The sequence below is a fragment of the Myotis daubentonii genome, chromosome 5 (genome assembly GCF_963259705.1).
Source record: "Myotis daubentonii chromosome 5, mMyoDau2.1, whole genome shotgun sequence".
Taxonomy (NCBI): Eukaryota; Metazoa; Chordata; class Mammalia; order Chiroptera; family Vespertilionidae; genus Myotis; species Myotis daubentonii.
This window is the reverse complement of record NC_081844.1, coordinates 34,268,154-34,293,017: the sequence shown is the minus strand read 5'-3', so window position 1 is coordinate 34,293,017 and position 24,864 is coordinate 34,268,154. Positions and strand designations below refer to the sequence as shown.

Genomic DNA, 24,864 nt, shown 5'->3' with positions numbered 1-24,864 from the left:
AGAAGCCCCCCAACCCAGGCTTGGGGAGAAGCCCCCTGACCTCGGACTCAGGGAGGAATCTCCAACCTGGAACCCAGAAAGGAGCCCCTCAACCTGGGGCTCAGGGAGAAGCCCCCCAACCACCTGGCACCCACGGAGGGCCCAGAGAGAACCACCCCCAACCTGGGACCTGGAAAGGAGCCCCCTAACCAGGGGCCCAGAGAAGAGCTCCCCTCCACACCACCAATCACTCGGTGTCCAGAGAACAGCCCCCAACCTGGGACCAGAAATTCACCTCCTCAACCACCCAGGGCCCGGAGAAAAGCCCCCCAGCATGAGGCCAAGAAGGAGCCCACCCAACCACCAGAGACCCAGAGAGGAGCCCTCTGACCTGGAGTCGGAAAGGAGCCCCCTCAACCATCGGGGATGCAGAGAGAAGTCCTCGAACCTGGGGCCCAGAAAGGAGAGCCCCAACCACCTAGACCAGAGAGGAGTCCCTGCAACTACCTGGGATCCAGAGAGGAGTCCCACACCCCAGCCCCAGAGAGGGGCCCAGCCACCTGGGGCCGAGAGGAGACCCTACTTTGGGCTGCAGGGCACACAGTTCTCCACATGGGAAACCAACAAGCTCCGATGACAACGCACATGTGTGACACCTCATGGGGTGAAGTGACAATGGTTCCCAGACACCTGCTCCTTAGTGTTCACTGGCACAGGTCAGAGTGCGTTACAAGGGTGCTCCCCCAAAGATAGGGGCCCACCCACATTCTTACCTATGTGCATCCGTGCCAGAGGGTCCTGCTCAGAACTTAGGCCATCAGCGGCAGGGGGCAGGTGCGGTGAGGAGCGGGGACGGGCGAGGCCATCGGGGTCAGTGCCATCTAGGTCCTGGTCTGTATCCCTGTGGAAAGATGTCACCATGGGGGACTGCAGAGAGACAGCTGCCTCAGGCGGGAGGTGCTCCCTGGGACTCCCAGTCGTCCCCTGACCCCAGGTCCTGCTGGAAGCCCGCCACACATACGTAGTTCCTGATGGGCCGTACTTCCTCCGGCCCAGCCGCGTCTGCTGGGAGAAGTAGTCATAGCGCTCAGACTTCTTCCACAGGTAGTAGTATTCCACACACTCGCCCACAGACCTTGTACGCACCTGAGGGACAGTGTGGTGTCATCTGGGCCCCACACGCCCAGCTCCCTCCGCTTCCCAGGGCAGCGGGAACAGGTTACAGCAACCAGCGCTCTCAAAGATCTGCCACAACCCCAGTGTCCTCTGAACCCACTTCCAGCCCCCATCTAAAGCTCACAGGCCACCCCCATGTCCACGGCTCATCCTTTTGCCTTGAACATGGCACCTCAATCTCAGAGAGCTCCACCACCTGCTGACATGGGACCCCATTCTTCTTCACTCTGGGTCCATGTGTCCAGTGTCCACTTCCCTTTCCTCAGACCTCGCCAAGCTCCCAGAAGTGTCCACCTCATCCTCTGCTCATCGCAGGCCCAGCAGAGGGGGAAAACGAGCCCTCATGCAGACACCAGGGACAGAGACTCTACCCAGAGAGGACAACATGCAACCTGGCCAAGCTTGCTTTTCCCACGGAACATCACTAACACCCCAAGGGAGAGCTGTCTATGAGCACATGAAATGCCATTAAAGGACACATTGGGGCTTCATGAACCCCGACTCAGGTCACATACACAGCACCCTAGAAAGATAAGGGACAGTCCAGCATGGAGTTGGATGCCACCTGGCAAAACCTCTTGGGGCATCTTCACTTTGGATGAGCCCCACAGCAAGGCCAGGGCTGTTACAGGTACATGTGAGAAACCTGCTGGTCCCCAGGATGAGGGACAGACAACAGAGCCCAGGGAGGCCTGGGAACCAGGGGGGCAGGCAGGGCACACACGAGCTGACCCCTCTTCCCAATGACACCCTTGTGCATCAGGGGGTCTGACTGATAGTGAGAGTGTCACAGCCTCCGTGGGGCCAGGGTAGGTGCAAACTTAAAACGTGTGTGGTAACCATGGGGCAGGCATGTGGAAGGGATGCATGTGAAGTTTTGCTCACAGAAGCAGCCTCGGCTGCAGTGGAAATGCAGGGAACAGGACACTGCATCAGGCCACCCGGGAGCTGATCTGCCTGGAGAATCTAGTGCCACCTGAAACGACACTGGGCAGGCCAGCTGAGCATCCTCTGTCCCCGCACAGACTCTCACTTACTCCAACCTCCCAAGAGAGGACAGAGGCCCCGAATGTGAGCTAGGTTTCAGCCAGGCCCTGCTTCTCCACAGGCTGTGTCACCATGAACAGGAGGAAGGGGCCGGGGCTGCTTCCCTAGAAGGGCAAAAACCCACTAGGAGATGGGTGAGGAGAGCGAGCCATGGCAAGACAAAGGGAAATTCAGACTCTGAGACAGTGTCACAGGAGCATATCCAGCCAGAACCCAGGGAGAGGGACCTACGTCTAGGAAGGACATGGGGACTCAGGTCCAGAGGAAGAAAAGTAGCTCAGGTCTAAGAAAAACAGGTGGGCTCAGGTCCAGGGCAGGGCAGGGCTTGGTACTCAGCAGCCCCTCTGGTCATGAGCATTCGTCACAGGTGGCAGGAGAGGCCTATTTCCTTGGTTCGATCAAACTAAGAGACCCTTGTTCCCCATGGCTGGCGGCTGAGAGTGGGGTCCAGGCTGGCAGTCAGTACAGCAGCACAGGCTCTGGCACAGGTGGTTGAGCTCTCTGAGACTGAGATGCCATCATGTCCATTTCCCATACTGGAGCCTTCTTTGGGGGAAGGAAGTGGCTTCACAGAGGAGACTAGAACGTGAGAGCAGGCATGTAGGAGTGAGAGGCGGAAACCGGGGCTTTCGCCCTCAGCTCAGAGGACCCTCAAGAGCCTGGTAAAGGGAGTCACAAACTCATGTTGTGGGGTGTAGGGTGCCATGTGCCCAGGCTCCCAGGTTCTTTCCAGCCCCAAGGAGGCCATGGTGCAGCCCAATGGGAGCAGGATGGGCTGTGTTCTCACCTTGTTGGCCTGGATTAGGTGGAAGTTTTTCCCGTGCACTCGGAAGCCATGCTCAAAGTTCCTACACTCCTCCTCACTCCAAGCACAGAGCCCATCTACAACCAGGAGGAGGCAGTGGCGTCAGCAGTGCCCAGACCGGGACAGCTAGTAAGGGTGGGGGTGGGCAGGCAGGGCACTCACCTCGGATCACCTTCACGTTAAACCGCAGTCTCCGCAGAGCCTCCTCCACATTGAAACTGCATTTCACCAGCTCATACAGCGCCTGGGGGAGGGAAAGCCTCTTCCCACCTGCTCACCAGCAGCAATAGCGGGAGCATTTACCCCACCATTGGGCAGGCATATGGGGCATTCACACCACCATCAGGGCGAGGATATTGGGGGTTTACCCTACCATCAGAGAGGGGAAATAGGCGCAATCATGCCACCATCAGGGCAGGCATATAGGGGTACACACACCATTTGGACAGGGGTATTGGGGGGGATTTAATTCATCATCTGGGTGGATATATGGGGGTGTTCACCCCACCATCAGCTGTGGATATGGGGAATGTTTATAACACCATCAGGGAAGTGATATGGGGGTGTTCAAATGACAACCAAGATGGATATACTGGGGGCATTTACCCCATCAGGGCAGGGATGTTTGAGGCATATATATACATTATCATCAGGGCAGGGATATCCAGGGTGTTCACACCATCAGGGTAGGGATAATGAGGGCATTCACATCACTATTGGGGTGGGGCTATCAGAGCACATTTACCTCACCATCAAGGTGGGAGCATGCAGGGGCATTTACACCACCATCGGGACAAGGATATGGGGGTGTTCACACCACCCAGCATGCTGCCTACCTGCTCACTATCTTTCACCATTTCTCCCTCTGGGAGCTGAGACCCGGTCGTCTCGTGCCATCTCCGCTTGACTGCCCGGTACAGGAACTCCTCCACCTCCCTCTCAGGGAGGATGTTGGGGTCCCACAACAGCTGGTCATCATTCTCATAAACTGTTTAGAGGGAGTGCCAGGGTCAGCAGTGGGCACAAATTCCATGCCCACACCTCAAAGAATACACACTCCCTCCCCACAAGCATCCACCAGGTTGGCTGTCACAGCACCTCCAAAGGACAGTTGCTAATTTGTATGTCCAGTTCTTGTGACCTGGACCCATCCCTTACACACCCCTCCAGGCCAGAGGTGGTCAGGGCAACAACAAAAGGCGGAAGCTGTGGGAGGCCAACTGGGTGCTTCCCAGCTGGGAAATCCAAGGCAGCCTCCTGGAGGAGGCAGGAGGTAGTCTGGGTTGAGGAAGGGGGGACTTCTGAGCATGGCCTTAGGGGAGGGAGTTGTAGGTAACGGGTCAGGGAGGGTAAAGCCATTTGCACAGTTTGCAAGTCTTGAACAACAGAGTCCCAAGGAAGCTGAGTGAAGAGCCTGGACTCAATGGCAGTGAGAACTTGGGTCCCAGTGGTCTCGCTTAGGCAACAACCACTCTAACCACTGCATCCTACAAGCCACATTTGAGTGTACTTTGCCCAGGGAAGGGGAGTCCTGTCCCATGCAGGCAGTGGGTGGCAACCTCTAGCTGGGGAGGGACCTGATGGGGAGACAGAAGGGAGATCGCAGGGCTGAGTTTGGAAAGACCCCAGTGCCAGCACCTCTTAACTAACTAGGGAAGAGTCACAGGGACCACAAACCAAACTGCCCAGTACAGTGGCCAGAAAGTGAAAAACACACTAAGAAAAATGGCTCCTGTGTTGGAATGTCTCTGGTTGGGAAATTGACTGGGAACCAACAACTCCTGGGTTGGTGCCAAGAACCACAGAAGCTGTGACCTCTCCCAATGCAAGAGCCCCTCCATATTGATTCAAGTCCCAGCCTGGCCAGGGTGGTTGGCCCAAGAGGACCACAGGCCACTCTCTGGAAAAAATAAAATAACATCATCCTGCAACCTTAGCCCTACACCTGCCTAGCATGTGAATGTGAGAGAAAATCCATGGAACAGAGGTAAATCCACAAATGGCTGGAAATCAGAGTTAGCAGACAGGACTTTAAAGAATCACATGGACTTTCCAGGACTGGAAAATACAACCTGTGAGTTTACGAACCCACTGAACAGCTCTAATAGCAGCTTGGACATAGCAGAAGACATGATCAATTAAATTGAAAGAATTCAATAAAAATTAAAGAGAAGGAATTAAACTGAATTTGAAGAGAACATAGCTAGGGGATGAAGAAGACAGTCATATGTATAATTGAGTCACGGAAGACATGAACAAAAAATGGGACAGAAGAAAATCTGAAGAGACAATGGCCAAGAATTCTCCGAAACTGATGCATGACACCAAACTCCAGATCACAAAAAGTAGGGACAAAGTCAAAGAAAACTACATCTGGGCTCATCTGGTAAAAATGCTAGAAGACAAAAGAAAATGTAATCAACCTGCAGGGAAACAATGAACAAGGTTTCCAACACAAACAGTAAGACAGACATCTGACTGACACAGAAACAACAGATACCAAAGACAATGGAACAAAACGGTTCACACGTGAGAAGAAAAAGCTGGCAAATCTAGAAAACTAGACCCATGACAATACCCTTCAAAAGTGAAATCAGCCCACCAGTGTGGCTCAGTGGTTGAGCATTGACCCATGAACCAAGAGGTCACTGCACTGGTTCAATTCCTGGTCACAGCACATGCCCAACTTGCGGGAAGCAGTCAATTGATGTTTCTCTCTCATCGATGTTTCTATCGCTATATCCCTCTCCCTTCCTTTCTCTTTAAAATCAATAAAAACATATTTTTTAAAAAGTGAAATCAAGATTAAGACTTTCCAGATAAACAAAAGCTGAAAGAATTCATCAACATCACAAGAAATATTAAAGAGCAAGTTCTTTAGGTAGAAGGAAATTATCCCAAATGGAAGCTGGAGGGAGTGAACAGTACTATCCAGGCAGTTGTGAATAAGCATAGGGAACATCAGGCATGAAAACCACAACGTTGTCACGGTGGCACATGAGTTCCTGCAGAAGCAGCAGCAGCACAACAGGAAGGACAGATGAGGGGGTTAGAATGCACTTATTTAAAGCAGCAATTCTCAACCTTTCTCATCTCATGGCGCACATAAACTAGTTACTAAAATTCTACAGCACACCAAAAAATATATGTTTTGCCAATCTGACTAAAATATACTGTATAATTTTGATTTATTCACACCAGACAGCTATTATTTGTGTTGACTGTTGCCATTTTTTTTATTTGACAATCTAAGGGAAATGAGATCAGTGCCCCTGACTAGTCAAGTATTGATGTTTTAAAAATTCTTGCAGCATAAGGTAGGATAATCACTGAAAAGGTAATATAAAAATGAAAACTTACCATATCAAAGAGGAGGAAAAAATAGAATAAAACTACTTGACTAATCAAAAAGAAGACAAATAAAATAAAAGGGGGGGAACAGATAGAACAAAGAAAAAACACACAGAATGCCAAAACTGGTTTGGCTCAGTGGATGGAGCATCGGCCTGTGGACTGAAAGGTCCCGGGTTCGATTCCGGTCAAGGGCATGTGCCTGGGTTGCCGGCATATCCCTGGTGGGAGATTTGCGGGAGGCAGCTGATCGATGTTTCTAACTCTCTATCTCTCTCCCTTCCTCTCTGTGAAAAATCAATAAAATATATTAAAAAAAACCAAAACACACAGAAGATGGTAACTTATCCCAATTATTTTCACAATTGCATGAAAAATAGTCCAAAATGTAACTGGACTACATACTCTCTATTAAAAGGCAAAAGAGAATCAAACTGGATTAAAAAAAAATTAGATCCAAAAATATGCCATACACAGAAAATACACTTCAAATATAAAAACAGAAAGCAGCATTTACAAAATAGACTAAATACTGGCCATAAAACAAGGCTCAACTCATTTCAAAGGACTGAAATCACAGAGTATGTTCACTGGACTTCTACTAGAAATCAGTAACAGTAGGATAACTAGGAATTCCCCAATGTTTGGAAATTAAACAGAATGCTTCTAAAACACCCCTGAGTGGGAGAAGTTATCACAATGTGAACTACAGAATAACAAACTAAAATGAAATAAACTATGAGGGAAGAAATACAGATAAAAATAAAAATGATAAAAATGAATTAAGTAGCCATCAGACAACAGAGAAAAATCCTGGTAAAGGGCAATAAAAGTAACAAACTCCTAATAAGACTGATCAAGAGGGACTGAAAAGGAGAAAATGCAAAATACCAATATCAGGACTCAAAAAGGGGACATCATTATAGATCCTACAGACATTAAAAAGATAGGATATTACAATCTTTTTTATAATAAAGTTAATAACTTACTAGTGGGATAAATGCCTCAAAAATGCAACATATCAAAACAAACAGAAACTCTAGATAGAGCTATATTATTAAATATGTTGAATTTGTAACTAAAAATCTTCTTCCACAAACATGAAACTAAAGTAAAACCCAGGCCCAGACAGCTTCACTAAGGAATTCTTCCAAACATATAAAGAAGAAATCGTAACAATCACACAAATTTTCCCTGATGTTAGTAAAAGGCACTTCCAGCATACCTGACCACAAAGCCTACCAAGGACAAACACAAAATAACATGACTGGCAGTGTCACGGCAACAGACAAGCTAATTTACAAACCTACATGAACATGCAACAATACTTCACAGCTAGAGGACCTGCATACCCCAACGTGGAAGCAGAAACACAGAAACAGCGCACACACCACCAACAGTTAGTTTTCGACACAGGCACCACTTCGCTTCAGTGGAGGAAAAATTACCTTTTCAATATGTGGTGCCAGAGCAACTGAATATTCTTATGGGGAGTAAAATGGACCCAGAATCCAACCTCCAATCATAAAACAAAAATCAAATTAAGTCAATAAAGGAGACTATCTGCCAGACCTGTGGCGACCCCTTCAACAGCACACACAGTGGCTAAAATCCTGACTGGGACGCTGGACTCTGGGAGAAAACGTGCAGTGCACAGCGCCCACACAGGACCTGCATCCAGAACGCAGGAGGAGCCCCGCAAATAAGAAAGAGGAAGACAGCCCTGGCCGGTTTGGCTCAGTGGATAGAGCGTCGGCCTGCAGACTCAAGGGTCCCAGGTTCGGTTCCGGTCAAGGGCATGTACCTTGGTTGCGGGCACATCCCCAGTGGGGGGTGTGCAGGAGGCAGCTGATCGATGTTTCTCTCTCATCGATGTTTCTAACTCTCTATCCCTCTCCCCTCCTCTCTGTAAAAAATCAATAAAATATATTTTTTTTTTAAAAATGGGAAAGGCCTGGAGCAGGCTCTTCGCATGAGACAGTAGACCAAGTATTACTCATCAGAGAAATGCAAATGAAAGCTACCAAGAGACATGACTTAACCCACCCAAAGGGCTAAAAGCAACAAGAAAGATAATATCAAGTGTTGATGAGGACGTGGAGCATTGGAGACGCGCATCCTGCTGGTAGAGCCCTCTAAGCACCATCCACAGACCTCATGTGGGCCCCCATATGCCCCTCAGTCATCTGTCCAGGAATGAGTGTGTCCACTAAGACACGCCTGAGGATGTTCATAACCATAGCTGCAGACAACCATAGTATCAGCCAATAGGAGAAGGGCTGACCAATGTAGTACATCCATACAGGGAACATGACACACAAGATGCACATGCCACACACATGGGTCTAATCTCACAGTGTAACATGAGTGAGAGGCCAGCTCCCATCCCCACAGTACCAAAGACCTGTTCCCTATAGGCAAGCTTGGGGTCAGAGCAAGGGCAGGACATACTCCACGGCTAGGCTCCAGACCAAGGCTGGCACAGCTCTGGCCCCTCTAAAGGTGTGGCTAAGGTGTGTACAGGTGCGTTTCTCTGGGGGAGGGTCCCAGGTGTGGTCAGATGCAGAGATTCACTTGCAGTGTCCCTTGTGACCCAGCTTAACTTCACCATCCTGTCTGCCATCCTTTGCCCAAACTGCCTTCAACAAAGCAAGCACATCACATCACACCAATATCCCAGCCTCTGCCCTGGGAGGCCTTACCCTTTACTAAGAGTCTCTCTCCCTTGTCTGTCCCACCCTACCCCCAATCCTGGCTGCTGAATTATCTAGAAAAGCCTCCTGAAAAATGAGTGCCAGTCCCAAGCCTGTAGAGGCTGTGGGGCAAGAAAAACAAGACTCAGTAGGTAAATGACTTCACATCCTGTTTTCTTCACCTATAAATGGAGGCAACAATTCCTACCTTAAAAAACAAAAGCCTCTACAGACAGACATATAAATATCAAGTCCAAGTTAGGGAGTACCCTGAAAGACAAAGCCGGACAGAGGGACACTGGTTCTGGAGGATATTGAGACAGGACACAGACAAGGTAAAGGAGAGGCCTGTGGGCTAAGTGGGGAAGAGCATGAGTGCCCAGAGAAAAGTGAAAAGCCCTGGGCAGGAGGCAAGTCTCCCTTACTTCCTCCTGCCCACTGAGCACTCTGCAAACCTGCTGCCACAGCTGGCACAGGGCAGGCACCTGAGCCAGCCTGAGCCCTCAGAGGATTGGGGAACTAAGTCTGACTGGATGTGCAGCAAGTTCCTTCTTGACTGGAGTGCGGTTTTCATCTTCTTTTCCCTGTCCCCACCATGATCCAGGCCCCACTTACTCTTCTCACCATGGCGGTTCAAGTGCAGGTTGCTGAGGTCGGCTTGGAACTGAGGCCCAACCATGATCTCCTGCAAAGGCAAAGACACAGGAGAGTCAGGGCAGGTGGGAGGCCCAGCCACTTTTCAGAGCCCAGGGCTGTGTTGGTCGGTGCAATCTTTCCACAGATGCCAAGTCCTATGGTCTGAGAATGGGAGGCAGAGACCTGGGTGTGTGTGGGTGTGTGAGTCACCATGTGTCTCCATCTACTTGTCCATCTGTTCAGTATAGCCAGTCATGTATCAAGGGGATGAGGCCCACGGACCCAGGTGTCCTGATGCCCAGCTCAGAGCACTCAGGACAGGACCTTGGGGCCACATCCCCAGGCCAGCCAATGCCACAGCAGCACGGGCTCAAGGTCCCAACACCATGGCCAAGTCCCAGAGCAGCCCACTTCTCAGAGGCTGTGCATTTGTCTTCGCCCCAGGACCAGGCAGAGACCCACACTGAAGGTACTGCAGGGTCAGGGCCACATACCTTCTTACATTTGTTGGCAGGAAGAGGGTCCTCCTCAGTGTCCGATGAGGTGGAAGAGCCCAGCTCTTTCTCTGTGCCAGTCAGGAAGCGGGCTTTGGGAAAGGGGATGCAGGTGAGATGCATCTGTGGCACTGGGTCGCTCCCCAGCTAGTGGATCCCAGGTCTTCCCTGCTGCAGCCTCCATCCCACTCTCCATCCACCTGACCCCCACACCATGCCACTCCTGAGAAGAGGCATGTCCCAAGCCCTGGCCAGATGACAGGTGCGCCACGGGCAAAGGTGTGGGGATTTGCTAACTGCCAGCTGTGAGCCCCCAGCACCTCGTGCTGCTGGGACACTGCCCCCACATCTGACAGGCCTTTTGATTCCAAAAGCTATAGGAATCAACACATTCCCTCCTCCTGTAAACTAAAGCCAAAGAGTCTCGGCTCACTGGCCAGGGAGACGAAAACCCCAGAGACTCAGAGAGAGACAGGGCACCGCAGCGGCACCGTACGTCTGCGTCTGAGTTATTTCCCCCGCGTAGCCCAGGCCCCCGTCTGCCTCACTAGAGCCTTGCCGCCCCAGCCCAAGCGGAGGAGCAGGCAGGACACCTACGTCCACTCTGGCTAGGGAAAAGGTCAGAAGCCTCGTGGGAGGTAACAGATGGGGTGAGATCATCGGCCGAGGACTGTGTCTCTTCCTCTTCTTCCCCTGAAAGCAAATCCTTCGCTATTTGTTCCTTTTAACAAAAAGTAAAGAACATTTTTGCAGTTTGCTTTAACAATCTTAAGATAACACTAATAACAACAACGGTGACACTAACTGGATGGTCCTCCCTCTGGGAACAGCAAGGGCTCACGTGGGGCTGCTCTTCCCACTTTGCAGATGAGACTAGGGGCCAGGGCAGGGCAGCCAGGCTGCCAGCATGGATGCTTGTGTCCCTGAGCCCACACCCTGCAGTCCAGAAAGGAATATCGCCTATGTCTGCCTTGGGATGGTTAGACCCCCAGCCACTGCTCTCTCCCTGTGCATCTGTTTTCAGCTTTGGTAATAAAGCCCTCCTCCTGGCACCACCCCTGACCTGTCAGGACTGGAGAGTCAGGACCTCACTCATTCTCTTCCTTCCCAGCTGCATGACTCCAGCCCAGTCTCCACTCTGCCCCTCTTTGGCCAGTGGTCAGAGTCTTTTCATCTCAGCTCCCTCTCTGTGGCCACTCTAACCCTGAATACACCAGCTATGACCCTGGGGAGCAAAAGAGTCCCCTCTAAGAAGTAATCTAGGCCTCGCACTTCTTCTTTTCTGAGGCCTTCGTCCCTGCCCTCCCTAAATCTTCCCTCAAGTTCCAGGAAGAGACCCCACTCACCTTGTCCAGGGTCATGTCTGGGAGGGTGGCTGTGGCATCGCTGCCCTCACTCTCCCGCTCCGAGATGGGGTCTGTTGTCTCATAGCCATAGAGGGCAAGCAGCTCATCAAGGGGCATGTCACTGCTCTGAGGGGGAATAGAACTCTGTCAGGAGGGGCTGTCTAGGCGTTCAGCTACCCCTCCTCCTGTCTGAGCCCCTTCAGCCACCACAACCAGGGGCAATTTGTCACATTCTGGCAACTCACCCCAGGCAGACCCCAGGTCCAGACGTTTACCCAAGGACTCCCTTACAACCCCCAGGATAGCACAGATAAGACACCAGAGCCCAGAGAGGTCAGGTATGTGCTCCAGGTCACCAGCCTTAAAGGGTGGAGCCAGGACTGGCCTCTCAGTCCACACTGCACTGCCCAGAAAAGCTTCCCTGCTCAAAACCGTTCAGACTTGATTCCAGGAAAGCAAGGATGGCATGCTATCTGGAAATCTAACAGAACTCATGACATCAATAAATCAGGAGGGCAAAGACATATCAATGTCTGGACAAATGTGGAAAATGCATCTGGTAAAATCCAACATCCACCTGATTTTATAAAGCACTCAGTACACTAAGTAAAGAGATAGATGCCCAATCTGTGTGACAGATGCTGTCAGCCCTCACTGGGCAACAATGCACAGCCAGAACAATCCCAGCACAGTCAGAACAGGAAGGCAGGATTGGGAACACCAGAACTACTCACACTGTTTTCTTTTTCTTTTTTTAAAATCCTCAGCTAAGAATATACTTTTCATTGCTTTTTCAGAGAGAGTGGAAGAGAGGGAGGAAGAGAAAGAGAGAGAAGTAGGGAGAGACATTGATGTGAGAGATACATTGACTGATTGCCTCCACACATGCCCCGACTGGGGCCTGGGATCAAACCTGCAACCCAGATACATGACCAGGAATCGAACCTGCGACCCTTTGGTCCATGGGGCGATGCTCTAACCACTGAACTCACCAGCCAGGGCATACTCAAAGCCCACCCAATAGAAAATAAGACATTCATTTATTTACTAGAGGCCTGGTGCACGAAATTCATGCACTCAGAGGGGTCCCTCAGCCCGGCCTGTGCCCTCTCGCAGTCTGGGAGCCCTCAGGGGATGTCCAACTGACAGCTTAGGCCCGCTTCCTGCAGGGAGCAGGCCTACACCGGCAGTCAGACAACCTTAGTGCTACCAAAGAGGCAGGAGAGGCTCCCGCCACCGACACTGCGCTCGCCAGCCATGAGCCCAGCTTCTGGGTGAGCGGCACTTCCCCATGGGAGCCCACTGACCACCAGGGGGCAGCTCTTGTGTTGAGCATCTGCCCCCTGGTGGTCAGTGCATGTCATACCGACCAGTCATTCTGCTATTTGGTTGATTTGCATATTAGCCTTTTATTATATAGGATTTTTGTTTTTTTAATCCTCACCGAGGATATTTTTCCATTGATTTTAGAGTGGGAGAGAGAGGGAAAGTGAGAGAAACATCGATGTGAGATAAACACATTGATTGGTTGCCTCCTGAACGAGCCCTGACCAGGGTCTGGGCAGGGGAGGAGCCTGCAACCAAAGTACATGCCCCTGACCGGAATCAAACCCGGGAGCCTTCTGTCTGCAGGCCAACACTCTATCCACTAAGCCAAACCAGCTAGGGCCAGAAATAAGACATTTAATTATTAGAAAGAAAGAAACAAAAACTATTACCACCTTCCTCTCCAGTATTGCTTTCAAATCGGTTTCTCACCCTCCTGTAAACCTCTACTCCTTCTGACCACACTCTGTCCTGACCCCAGGGGTCATTGTCAGCCTCCAGCCTCCTGAGCATTCCTTCTCATTCTTTCTGGGGTCAACATCTGCCACCCCTACCAACTTCTGCCCTGCCCTTGTGCTGGGACTTCCATTGCTGTGGAAGACCACCCAGCTTCCTCCCAGCCCTTCCTCTAAACCAAGTTCTTGTATAACACATCACAGTTTCTAATTATGCATTGGTTGGAGGGGTTCACACAGTGGCCCAAAGATGCCCAGGTTCCCTGGAACCTTCACAACATTATGATGCCAATACTTTCATCACTTGTGCTGATGGAGCAGTCAATGGTCTGTGGACAGCATCCTGTAGTGGAGGCAGGAGCACAAAGTGTGTGAGTTGCCAATGCATGTTCCTTACTGCCACCCACTCAGTTTTAAAAAGATGCTAGTTTCAATTACGAATATCCCGTGGTTCAGTGGTTAGAGCGTTGGTTTGAGCACTGAAGGGTCACAGGTTTGATTCCTGGTCAAGGGCATGTACCTGGGTTGCGGGTTCAATCCCCAGTCCTGGTTGGGCCACATGTAGGAGGCAATCAATTGATGTCTCTCTCACATCAATGTTTTTCTCTGTCTCTGTCTCTCTCTTTCCCTTCCCGCCTTGCACTCTCTCTAAAAAAATTAATAGAAAAAATATCCTCGGGTTAGGATTATAAAAAAAAGAAAAAAAATTGCGGGCAGACAACAACAGTCTGTCAGCTGGTACCAGGCAGACATCATCTCAGACACAAAATAAGTGGAAGGCTACGTCCAAAGAAATCACTGCTGTGATTGCTGTGAGAGTAAAATGAGCTTTTAAGCAAAAAATTCTAATTTTGGGAAACATGGATCTGACAATGTGAACTTGATAATTCCCACAGCCTCTGGTAATAGGCAATACGAAATGAAAGGGTTTCTGCTTTTACCTTAGTTTTTAAGAAAATCTAGACCTAAGAATTTAGCTAACAAATAGCTGATTTAGGTATAAGAGTTCTGAGAAGTTTTAAATTCATGTTGAACTTTAAAAATTTTTTTTTTCTTTTTTGAAGAGAAGACATTTGTTTTGGTTATAAGAGCAAATTGGCACCAAGTGATCCATGACACCAAGCTAAACAAATGCCGATGGTTAGTCCTTAAAAAAAAATCCCAATACTTAAAGACGTCTCATAAAATCAGTGCTGGGCCGAAGCTGGTTTGGCTCAGTGGATAGAGCGTCGGCCTGCGGACTGAAGGGCCCCAGGTTCGATTCCGGTCAAGGGCATGTACCTGGGTTGCGGGCACGTCCCCAGTGGGAGATGTGCGGGAGGCAGCTGATCGATGTTTCTCGCTCATCAATGTTTCTAACTCTCTATCTCTCTCCCTTCCTCTCTGTGAAAAATCAATAAAATATATTTTTTAAAAAAAAATCAGTGTTGGTACTGTTATGGACTAAATGTTTGTGTTTCCCCACCCCATTCATATGTTGGGTCCCTAATCCCCAACCTGACTGACTATATTTGGAGATGGGCCTTTATGGGAATACTTAAAGTTAAACGGGATCATGAGTGTGGGGCCCTGACTTCTGATCTGATAGGCAAACTCTCTCCCCTCCATGTGAGGACCTGGTAAGAACAGTGTCTTGCACACCAGGAAGGGGCCTCCCCACAAACAGTCCTGTAAGACCTTGATCTGGGACTTCTGGCCTCCAGAACTATGAGAAAATAAATGTCTGGTGTTTAAGCCCCCAGGTCTCTGGTATTAACAAATGTATGGTTTTAGATTTTATATTGTAAACTGTCAACATGTGGAAGATCTACTTGTTAGAAAGCCAGGGTTTTGCAAACATGTCACCAGTGCAGAGATGACAAGGTTACACCTGGGTTAAGATCCACAGAAAGTTCAAGATCATTGGATTGTGACATAACCAAGTACAGGAAGCTCATTTGATATGGCTACTGAACCTGCTTTGCAATCGCCCTTTACAAAATGACTAGTTGCTGAATTTTGGTCCAGCATCAAAAAATAACTGTAACTATCTGAAAGGCTGTTAAATTCTCCACCCTTTTTTCATGATCATCTGCATGAGGTCAGCTTCACACTTCAACCAGAAGAACACATCACAACAGACACATCTGCCAGGACAGCAGCTGGATTCTCTTACACTGTTCCTGCATTCAGAGATTTACAAAAATGTAAAACTATTCCACTCTTCCTTAATTTTATTTTTGTTTTGGAAAAGTTATTTTTTCATTTTCATAAAAATCTGTTATTTCTATTAACAATGGGCTTACTGCATCATCAAAGTTGCTTGAGATCCTCATAATTTTTAAGAGGGTGGGGAGTTCTGAGGCCAAAAAGTTTGAGAATGGTAGATTTAATGTCCAGCCACCCCACTACTCTATAACCCTAGAGCCCCTTGAAGGCAAGACAAGCTGCCCTGTCCCTTGTGACCTCAGCTTCTAGCACAGGGCCTAGAACTTTGCAAACAGATGTGCATGTAGAACTTGTCATTGCAGAATCTGAGCAGCTTGCAGACCAATTCAGCCAAAAGAACCTGTGGAGTTTGCCCAGCAGGGCTACACCCACACGGGGTACAGGGCTCAGCTGAGCCAAGTACCTGGGAAATGAAGTCCTTGTCCAGCTCCTCCTCAGGCTGTGCTGGGCGTCTTGTGGTCCCTTCGCACTCCTCCCGGATGCCGTAGTTCTGCGACAGGATCTCTGCGAGGTTGAACTGCTGGTCTGCAGAGCCCATTGACACACCTATAGAGGGACACCACCTGCATCAGCTCTCACCCCACCCATCTCCATCATCACACTGAGACTGAAGATGGCTGAGGTAGAAAAAGCAACAGTGGCCCAACTGCCACCAGGGACAAAGCCCACGGTGGGGGGCCAGTGCACATGTGTGTACGTGCATATATGAAAGGCCATGCCTGTGCATACATGTGCATCAATGCAGCTGTGTTAGGCTGTACATGTGCATTTATACGCCTGTGTGCAGGCACATGTGCCTGCATGTGTGCTCGTAGTGGGGCTGTGTGCATGCAGCTGTGTATACCTACATGCATGACATGTGCTCATCTGAATGTAGTGTGTGGATGCGTGTGCACAAGTACGTGTAAGGCTGTGTGTGTGCATGTATACGTGTATGCATTATGAGGCTGTGTGCATATGTGAAGCTGTGTGTGTATGGCTGTGTCTATATATGCATGTAGTCAGCAATGTCAGTCTACAATGTGGGAACTTCCAACAGAAGGACTTCTGACAAGAGCACACCTGGCTAACTGCACATGAATTCTAGGCATTTTAGGGATGTGTTTTCCTGACCACAGATGCTTGTGAGGGTCTGGGGAGAAAGCAAGTGGACAAGGAAGAGATGAGCCCCAGATGAGTCAGCATGAATAGAGCACAGGGACCCAAGAAAGCTGGCTCCACACCTGGTTCCTGGTGCCTGCAAGGCTTGGGCAAGGCCTTCAGCTCAGGAAACACAAGGGTGACGCTGCACACCCACTTCTGGGAGTCATTGCAGGCACAGTACAGGGAGAATGCCAATGAATAGCATGCAATAGGCCCAACAAATGCCAGTCCCTTCTTCTCCCTCTTCACCACAGCCGTATCCCATGCACGGCCCAATGGGTGGTAGATGTTACCAGATTTTTAGTTTTCCCAAAAGAGCCAGGATGTGTTCACTGGTATCGCTCCATGATTGGTCTTCCGTAAGTTGAATTTTACAAACAAAATAACAAAGTCTCAATCAACCCAAGTCATGGAGCCATGAAGGCCAAGGCTGGTCCTCCAAGTTAGTCCAAAGCACACAGCAGCAGTAGGAGGAGTGCAGGGGCCAGGAGGGTGGGGGCAGGTGGCCAGCTCAGGGAATGTGCAGGGCACCCAAGGGTGGTGCCCACTCAGCACCCATTCTACCTCCCTCAGCTCCTCCATTTTCCTTCAGCCATGACACAGGCACTGATCCTCCCCTGGGTAGCCTGGCCCCAATATAGAATGGGAAAGAGTCCTGGCCACTCTATCTGTACCCCTGTCCCTGGACTCCATCTGCACCCCATCTCTGTCTTGCCAGGCTGAGCAAGGTTCTGTCTCTTACAATGACAGTGGCCCCACGACCCCGGGAGGAGGAAGGTAGGGGCAAAGGAGGCACCTGCTGTTGTCGGTAATCCGGGCTCCCTGGGGCACAAACTGTGAGTAAGGCAGGAGACCACTTGAGGGCTCTGCCTCTCCAGCGAGGAGGCCTACAAAGGAAGAGAAACAGGTTAGTTCAACCAGCCTAGAGCCCACCGAAAGCAAGCCTGGCTCTCCGAGTGGCCTCATCTGGACTCTGGGGGATTACACATGTGAGCCACTTCCAGGAGCTGAGGAGGGAACACTGATAGTGGAACTAGGCATGTAGCTGCTAGAAGTTACTCCCCTGCTCCTAAGTCAAGCACACAGAGGATGCACTGAAGTAGGCTTATACAGCAGCTCTAAACATCAGAACCTCAATGTCCTCATCTCCAAGGGGGAAAACAACACCCACAGGGGACTGTGAGGAGCCTGACACAGCCAGTAGCTAACAGTGGTTATCACTCACCCAGGACACAGGGACCAGGTAACCTAGGCCCACACACAGTCCTACTGCACACACCCAATGGGCATTCACTGACAGCCATGCCCATTACACAAGGGTCCCAGCCTTCAAAAGGCAAAATAGTCACTTTTGGGACACCTGGAAATTCCTCCAAAAGTAAGCATAGAGTTATCAAATGACCCAGCATTTAATTCCATTCCCAGTACATACCCAAGAAGACTAAAAACATGCATCCATACTAAACACACATGTTCACACATTAGCATGATTCACAAAGGCCAAAAGATAAAGCAACCCAAAAGTCCTACAGCATACGAATGATAAACAAGGTGTTGTCTACGCACACACTGGAATATGACTCAGCCATGAAAAGAAGTGAAACATTAATAGGTAGATAAACCTTGAAAACACAAAAGGCCACACAGTATGTGATTCCATTTATGTGAAATGTCCAGAACAAGCAAACCCAGAGACAGAAAGTGGATTCATGGTTGCCCAGGACTGAAGAGGGGGTAGGATGACTACAGATGGGGTTGGGCATCCTTTTGGGGTGATGAAAATGTCCCAGAACTAGATAGAGGTGACAGTTTTAAAACTTTATGAGCATATTATAAACCACCGAATTACACATTTTAAATGGGTATATTTTGTGGTATAATAAAAACCTCAAATTTTTTTAAAAGGTCAACAAACTAGGGAAAGAATGGAAACTACTCATAAAGAACCCGCTGATGAAATCCAAAAACACCCCTTAGTGATGAAAGGCACAAAACAGGAATGTCCGCCTTCACCATGTCTGTTCAAAGTAGCACTGAAGGTTCTAGTCGGGGCAAGAAAATGGAATAAAAGGAATCCAAAATGGAAAGCGAAAAGTAAAGCTATTTCTTTTTGCAGACAAAATAATCTTGCATAGAAGGTACTAAGAATCCACTAAAAACTTATATATTTAATATATAAGTTCAGCAAGGTAGCAGATTACAAGATCAACATATAAAAATCAATTTTATTCTCATATATTAACAATTAACAAGCCAAAAATAAAATTAAGAAAACAATTTACAACAAGAATAAAATACTTAGGAATAAATTTAGCAAAAGAAGTTAGAAACTTACACTCTAAAAAGTGCAAAACATGTTCTGAAACAAAACATGTTTAAGAAATTAAAGAGCTAAATAAGTGGAAAGATAACCTATATTCATGGCTCAGAAGACTTAATACGGTTAAGATGTCAATATTCCCAGCTGATCTACAGATTCAATGCGGTGCCTATCAGAATCTCAGCTGTCTTTTACTTGTCTACTGACAAACAGATTCCAAAAATAGTATGCACACTCCAGGGGCCCAGAGTAGCCAAAACAATCTTGAAAGAGAACACTCCTGATTTCAAAATTACTACAAAGCTACAGCAATCAGAACAATGTGGTACTGGCATAAGGCTGGGCATTTAAATCAAAGGAATAGAAATGAGAATCCAAAAATAAACCCACATATATACAATCAATTGAATTTTTACAAAGGTGACAAAACAATTCAATGGGGAATGAACAGCCTTTTCAACAATGACGCTAGGACCACTAGGATATTCACATGCAAAAGAACAGAACGGAACACCTATCTTACACCATATACAAAAATTAACTCAAAATAGGTCAAAGACCTTAAATATGAGAGCTAAAGCTATCAAACTCTTAGAAAGAAACATAGGGATAAATCTTTGTTACATTGGACTAGGCAATGGTTTCTGAGATAAGACACCAAAAGCACAAGCAACAAAAGAAAAAAATTGATAAACTGGACTTCATAAAAATAAAAGACTTTTGTGCTTCAAAGGACATTATCAAGAAAGTGAAAAGACAGCTCACAGAATGGGAAAAGATACTTGTAAATCATATAGCTGAAAAAGGACTTGCATCTAGAATATATAAAGAATTCTTACAATGCATTAATAACAAGATAACCTATTTTAAAATGGGTTAAGGGTCTGAAAAGACATTTCTCCAGAGATGCACAAATGGCCAGCCAATAAGCATGTGAAAAAATATTCAACAGGGGAAATCAAATAAAAAACACAGTAAGATACCACTTCATAACCACAGAATGACTATGACTAAAAAGACAGAACAAGTTGTGTCAGGAAGAATGCAGACCATCCAGGAGGGAATGTAAAATGGAGCAGCCACTTTGGGAAACAATCTACAGTTCCTCCAAAAGTTTACTACAGTGTTAACTGGCAATTTCACTCCTAGGGGTTCAGAGTATGCCACCCCAAAATACCACTCTGGCATAAGCATTATTTCAAACAGAAGACAACTGAGAAAACCAGACACGGGATGAGCTGAAAGCAGAACATAACCTCCTGTGAGGGTGCTCCCCCAAACCAGGAAGAGAGCCCCCGCATCACTGGGGACAAGATGGCACCAAGAGAGAATCTGCACACCAAGACCTTACTGACTCGCCTGAATTTCCACTAGTTCCCCCATGTTTACCTTCCCACAACTTGATGCCCTTAGAAACTCAGTCTTTTTCCTTTGTCGTCACTCCTCTAAGTTTACTGTTAGATGCTACTGAAGCCCAAATCCTCACCACCCCAGTTACCCATCACCTAGTTCTCCGTGTGATGGGCACTACTTGTTTCACTCTTATTAGTTAGGCTGCCTTTTGTCAGTTTAAATCACAGGAACCTCAAGGAGAACCTAGGAGAGTAAAGGGACCAAGTTAGGTTCCTCCTCCCCTGTGATATCCAAGAGAAAAGAAAACTGTACATCTACACTGAAACTTGCATATAAACATTCATAGCAGGATTTCTCACACCAGCCAAAGGTGGAAAGAACCCTAATGTCCATCTGCTGATGAACAGAAATACCAAACAAAACAATAAAATATAACTCAGCCATGAAAAGGAACGAGGCACTGACACCTGCTACCACATATGGACCTTGAACACATGAAGGTCATGTGACATGTCCAGAAGAGGCAATCCACAGAGACAGAGAGTGGGTTCATGGGTGGCGGGGACGGGGGAGGAGGATGGGGAGTGACAACCAAGGAATACAAGGTTTCTTTGGGGGAAATGAAAATGTTTTAAAATCGATTAATGATAGTTGCACAACTCTATGAACCACTGGACTGTGCACATTAAAACAAGTAAATCATACATCAATAAAGCAGTTTGCAAAAAGAAAAAAGGAAAAATACTAGAATATTTACTAAAATAAAGTTTTAAATTTAGAAAAAAAAGTTTAGAAAGAATTTCCAAACTTTCTTCCCTCTCCCTTCCCTGACTTCCAGTGCAAGCCCACCCTCAATGGCATTCCCACGGCCTGCACTTCCCCTGGTTCACAACCACCACAATTCCAGCAGTCACTGCTCCTCTTGCCAAGATGGAAAAAGAAGGATGGGTAGCTGGCTAAGGGCATTCTGGGTAAAAACAGTGGGGGGAGGGGGAGAGAAGGAAGAAAGATAGCATTCCAGAGACTCAGTCCCAAACAAGCGGGGGCCGCATAACCTGGTGTCCAGGCCAGGTCTTTTGCGCACGAAGGAGGTACAAGCTCATCAGCTGGAAGACGGCCCTGTCTGGAGGGGGGCAGCCTTGACTCCTCAGGCGAAGAACAGCCTTCTTCCAGGACTGCATCCAACTTAGCCCCTCCCAGTTTAACCCCCAGTGACATTGTGGCAGATCCAATTCTCCAAGCTGGTGCACCCCACACGCTCTTCCCATGTGATGCTAATATGCTTGCCTCCCTTCAAGAGGTGGGGTTCTGCACCCCCTCGCTGTCCGCAGGGGTGGGCCTGTGACTTTGGTGGGAGGGGTGCTATGTGACTTTCTAGATTAGGCGGTAAAATGCAACTCAGATTCCACCTGGTACCTTCTGAGACAGTCACTGTTGGAACCCAGCTGCCATGCTGTGAGGAAGCCCAAGCCACACAGGCCACAAGTAGGTGGCCTGCACCAGCAGCCACACCTGAGCAAGGAAGCTTTCCTTCCAGCCCCAGCCATCACCTGACTCCAACCACATGACTAACTCTGAATGAAAACTGCCTAGCTGAGTCCAGTCAACCCTCAGGACTATGAAACATAATAATAAAATGACTGTTAGAAAAACTCAGTTTCCAAGTGACTCATTTCACAGCAATAGTTAAATGAAACATCCTTCACCCACACCAGCAAAGGTGGCCGGTCCCACTGGGCAGCACTGCATTGCTCCATTAGACCAGCGTTTACCGAGTGCTTCCTCTGGGCCAGGAAAGGCAGTAGGCACTGGGTGCATGGAGGTCAATCCAGAAACAGGTTCTGCCCATCTCCACCCACATGAGTTCCTAGTCTAGTTGGTGACACAGATACAAACAAGTGGATATACACAGTATTAAAGGAGAAAACAGGGCGGGGGCCTGCACAGCTGGGGTCAGGGAAAGCCCCCGAGGGCATTTCTAGGTAGGGCCTGTGGAGCACTGGAACAGCACTGTGGTAGCAGAGTGCCTCCAGGTGCAGAGTACACAAGAAAAAGGAAGAGCCAGGGGGTTGGTGTGGGTGACAGAGACCTGTGGGGACCACACCACCAGGCGGAGACCACAGGGAGGGGATGATGACAGCCATGGGGGGCGTTTAAGCACAAGGCAATGACCATGTACTTCGGTATGAGGAAAGCAGTACAAAGCACCCCGTCCACTCTCAAGCACCGCCTCTCCTCTCACAGTGCCGACAGGGTACTGATGGCTACTTTAGAGATGACGAAAAGCAGTGAATCCTGATCAAGTGCTTACTGCTAGGTAACACATCGCCATTTTCATCGGTTACACAGCTGGTTATCAGTGATTTTATGAGGCTCAGATCTCATGCAACCTCTTGCCCTCGGCTCTTCCCATTTCAGAGATTAGGAAATCGTGGCTGAGATATTCAGTAACCTGCCCCAAGTCACAAAGAATAAGAGGCTCCAGAGCCACAAGTCTCCTAGGCAGAGGCTGGCCCTGGCCACCATGTCCGACATTTGCACACTTGTGCCTTTATTGACCAGCAGCCCCTAAGGCCCTTTAGGACCGTCACTGTTGGGTTTCTACTCACAACCAGGCCCTCAGGGCCTCCCACAGAGCCAGGCATATAGGGGACCCCACATGTAGGCTTTCTCCAAGGAAACCAACTCAAATTCACTCAAAGGGGCACCTCCCCAAACTGTCAACAGGGGTAACAGGAGCACCCAGGGCAGCTGGCTGCTGTGAGGGCTCCAGAGCCTCAACATTGGGCAAGGCAAAGTCAACAGCCAAACCCAGCAGCAATCCAGGCAGGCTGGCTGGGGAATCTGTCCTTCCATCCATGACACACAGCTATCTTCCAGGCCAAGAGTGCTGCCCCAATGACACCTGGTGCCCAGGAAAACCACCACCCATGCCCCTGAGCCAAGAGTGCGGGTGCGCGCGCACACACACACACACAAACTCTCTCTCTCTCTCTCTCTCTCTCTCTCTCTCTCTCTCAACCACCCCACCTCCCTCCAAACAGTAAGGCCAGCCACTGCCCCCACGAGGCCTGTTTCCCTAAATGCCCCTTAAGAAAGGATGATTAACTCTCTAAGACCCCTTTGGATCCAGGCACCCAGCACAGGGCCACAACTGGCTGGAGAGGTCTAGCCTTGCACCCAATTGCCCACACCCTCTTTGGCACCAATGCAGAGCCTGTTGCTGCCCCCGAGAAAGTCCCTGGTGGGAAAGAATGGCCAGCCCTGCCCTCCGCAACACCTGCCCAAGTTCTGCTAAGACGTGGGGCCATGACCAGGCCGAATATCCCGCGAAACTGCTGCACCTCATGGGGTGAGTGAGTACCTTCCTCCCCGTTGGCCTCAGTGGCACCGCCCACCCATTCGGTGAGGACCACTTGCAGAGTCTGTGGACCTGTCTGGCAGGGGCCTTCACTGCTGCGTCCCCAGAAGGAATCACCATGCACTAAAAGTCACATTTACTGAGCCCCTAGCAGGTGCATTACCTCATTTCATCCTCACTAGTGTCCTAGAAGGTGAGAGCAGGTCCACACTGTCTTACTCAATATTCCCAAGTCAAGAAACCCCCCCAAAGTGAAAGTTTTTCGTCCCTGCTTTGACCTGGCAAGAAGCTCTTAGGTGTCGCTCCTGATCCCAGATGGCCTAGGTGAGTTTGGTCAAGCATCACAGTTCCAAACTCCACAGACAGATCCATAAACCGGAAAAGCTCGGAATTCCAAATCCTATCAGGCCTCAAGGATTTGGGGTAAGGGTCTTGGGCCTGCTTTCCCGGACGGAGAGAAGAGGCTCCTAGAAGTAACTTCGAGTCCCCGGGAAAGGCTGGTCTAACTCTACCCGCCCTCAAGAAACCTAGAGTTCGAATCCCGCCCGGCATCTGGCGGGAGGGCGACTCCGCGGTGCCCCGCACCTGGGCGCTCGAGAGCGGGATGCGGCGGCGCTGGGTCCCAAGCAGGGTCTGGGCGGGGAGAGCGCGACCGCGCGACCAGAGAGTGCTCTGCAAAGTTGGTCAAGGCAGGGGAGGGGCGGCACGCGCACCGCCGGGCCAGCGGAGGGAGGGGACACCCCGGCGCACCTCCCACGCCCCCGTCGGGCGCCCCCTCCTCGCCCCCTCCCCACTCCGCAGCCCCCGCCAGCGCCACGGCTCCTGCACATGCGCACTGCAGCCCGCGATGTGGCAGCCGGGGAAGGGGGGGCAAGGGCCGGGGGCGGCTATCGACGGAGCCCCGCGCCCCTCGGGTCCCAACGGACGCAGCGCCCTGGGTAACGCCTCGCATCCTCGGAGCCGGGGGCGGGACGGGTCTCCGCGCCCAGGGCCCCGACGTGGCTGAGGTCCGGCGGCGGGGAGCACGGGTGCGCGGAGGTGGGGGGCCGGCTCCCCCGGCCCGCTCACTCACCTCCGCCATGGCCGTGTGTGCGCGGGAGGCGGTGGCCGCACCGGGATCCCCGGATACGGAGCCGCGGGCTCATTGGCTGCGGCGCCTTGGAAGGCGGGG

The 24,864-nt window shown here is 49.6% G+C and overlaps 1 protein-coding gene across 1 annotated transcript in view; it reads right to left on the bottom strand.

Moving 5' to 3' along the window:
• MIER2 (MIER family member 2) overlaps positions 1 to 24,864 on the bottom strand; it is a 27,379-nt gene extending 2,515 nt beyond the window's left edge. The window contains exons 1-12 of the mRNA XM_059697496.1: positions 24,766 to 24,864; positions 17,456 to 17,546; positions 15,920 to 16,062; positions 11,528 to 11,653; positions 10,779 to 10,902; positions 10,182 to 10,273; positions 9,667 to 9,736; positions 3,844 to 3,995; positions 3,170 to 3,251; positions 2,990 to 3,084; positions 1,001 to 1,125; positions 753 to 880 (exon numbers count right to left, since the gene is read on the bottom strand). Coding sequence (XP_059553479.1) covers positions 753 to 880; positions 1,001 to 1,125; positions 2,990 to 3,084; positions 3,170 to 3,251; positions 3,844 to 3,995; positions 9,667 to 9,736; positions 10,182 to 10,273; positions 10,779 to 10,902; positions 11,528 to 11,653; positions 15,920 to 16,062; positions 17,456 to 17,546; positions 24,766 to 24,774 — 1,237 coding nt within the window. The 5' untranslated portion in view covers positions 24,775 to 24,864. The remainder of the gene's footprint in view (positions 1 to 752; positions 881 to 1,000; positions 1,126 to 2,989; positions 3,085 to 3,169; positions 3,252 to 3,843; positions 3,996 to 9,666; positions 9,737 to 10,181; positions 10,274 to 10,778; positions 10,903 to 11,527; positions 11,654 to 15,919; positions 16,063 to 17,455; positions 17,547 to 24,765) is intronic.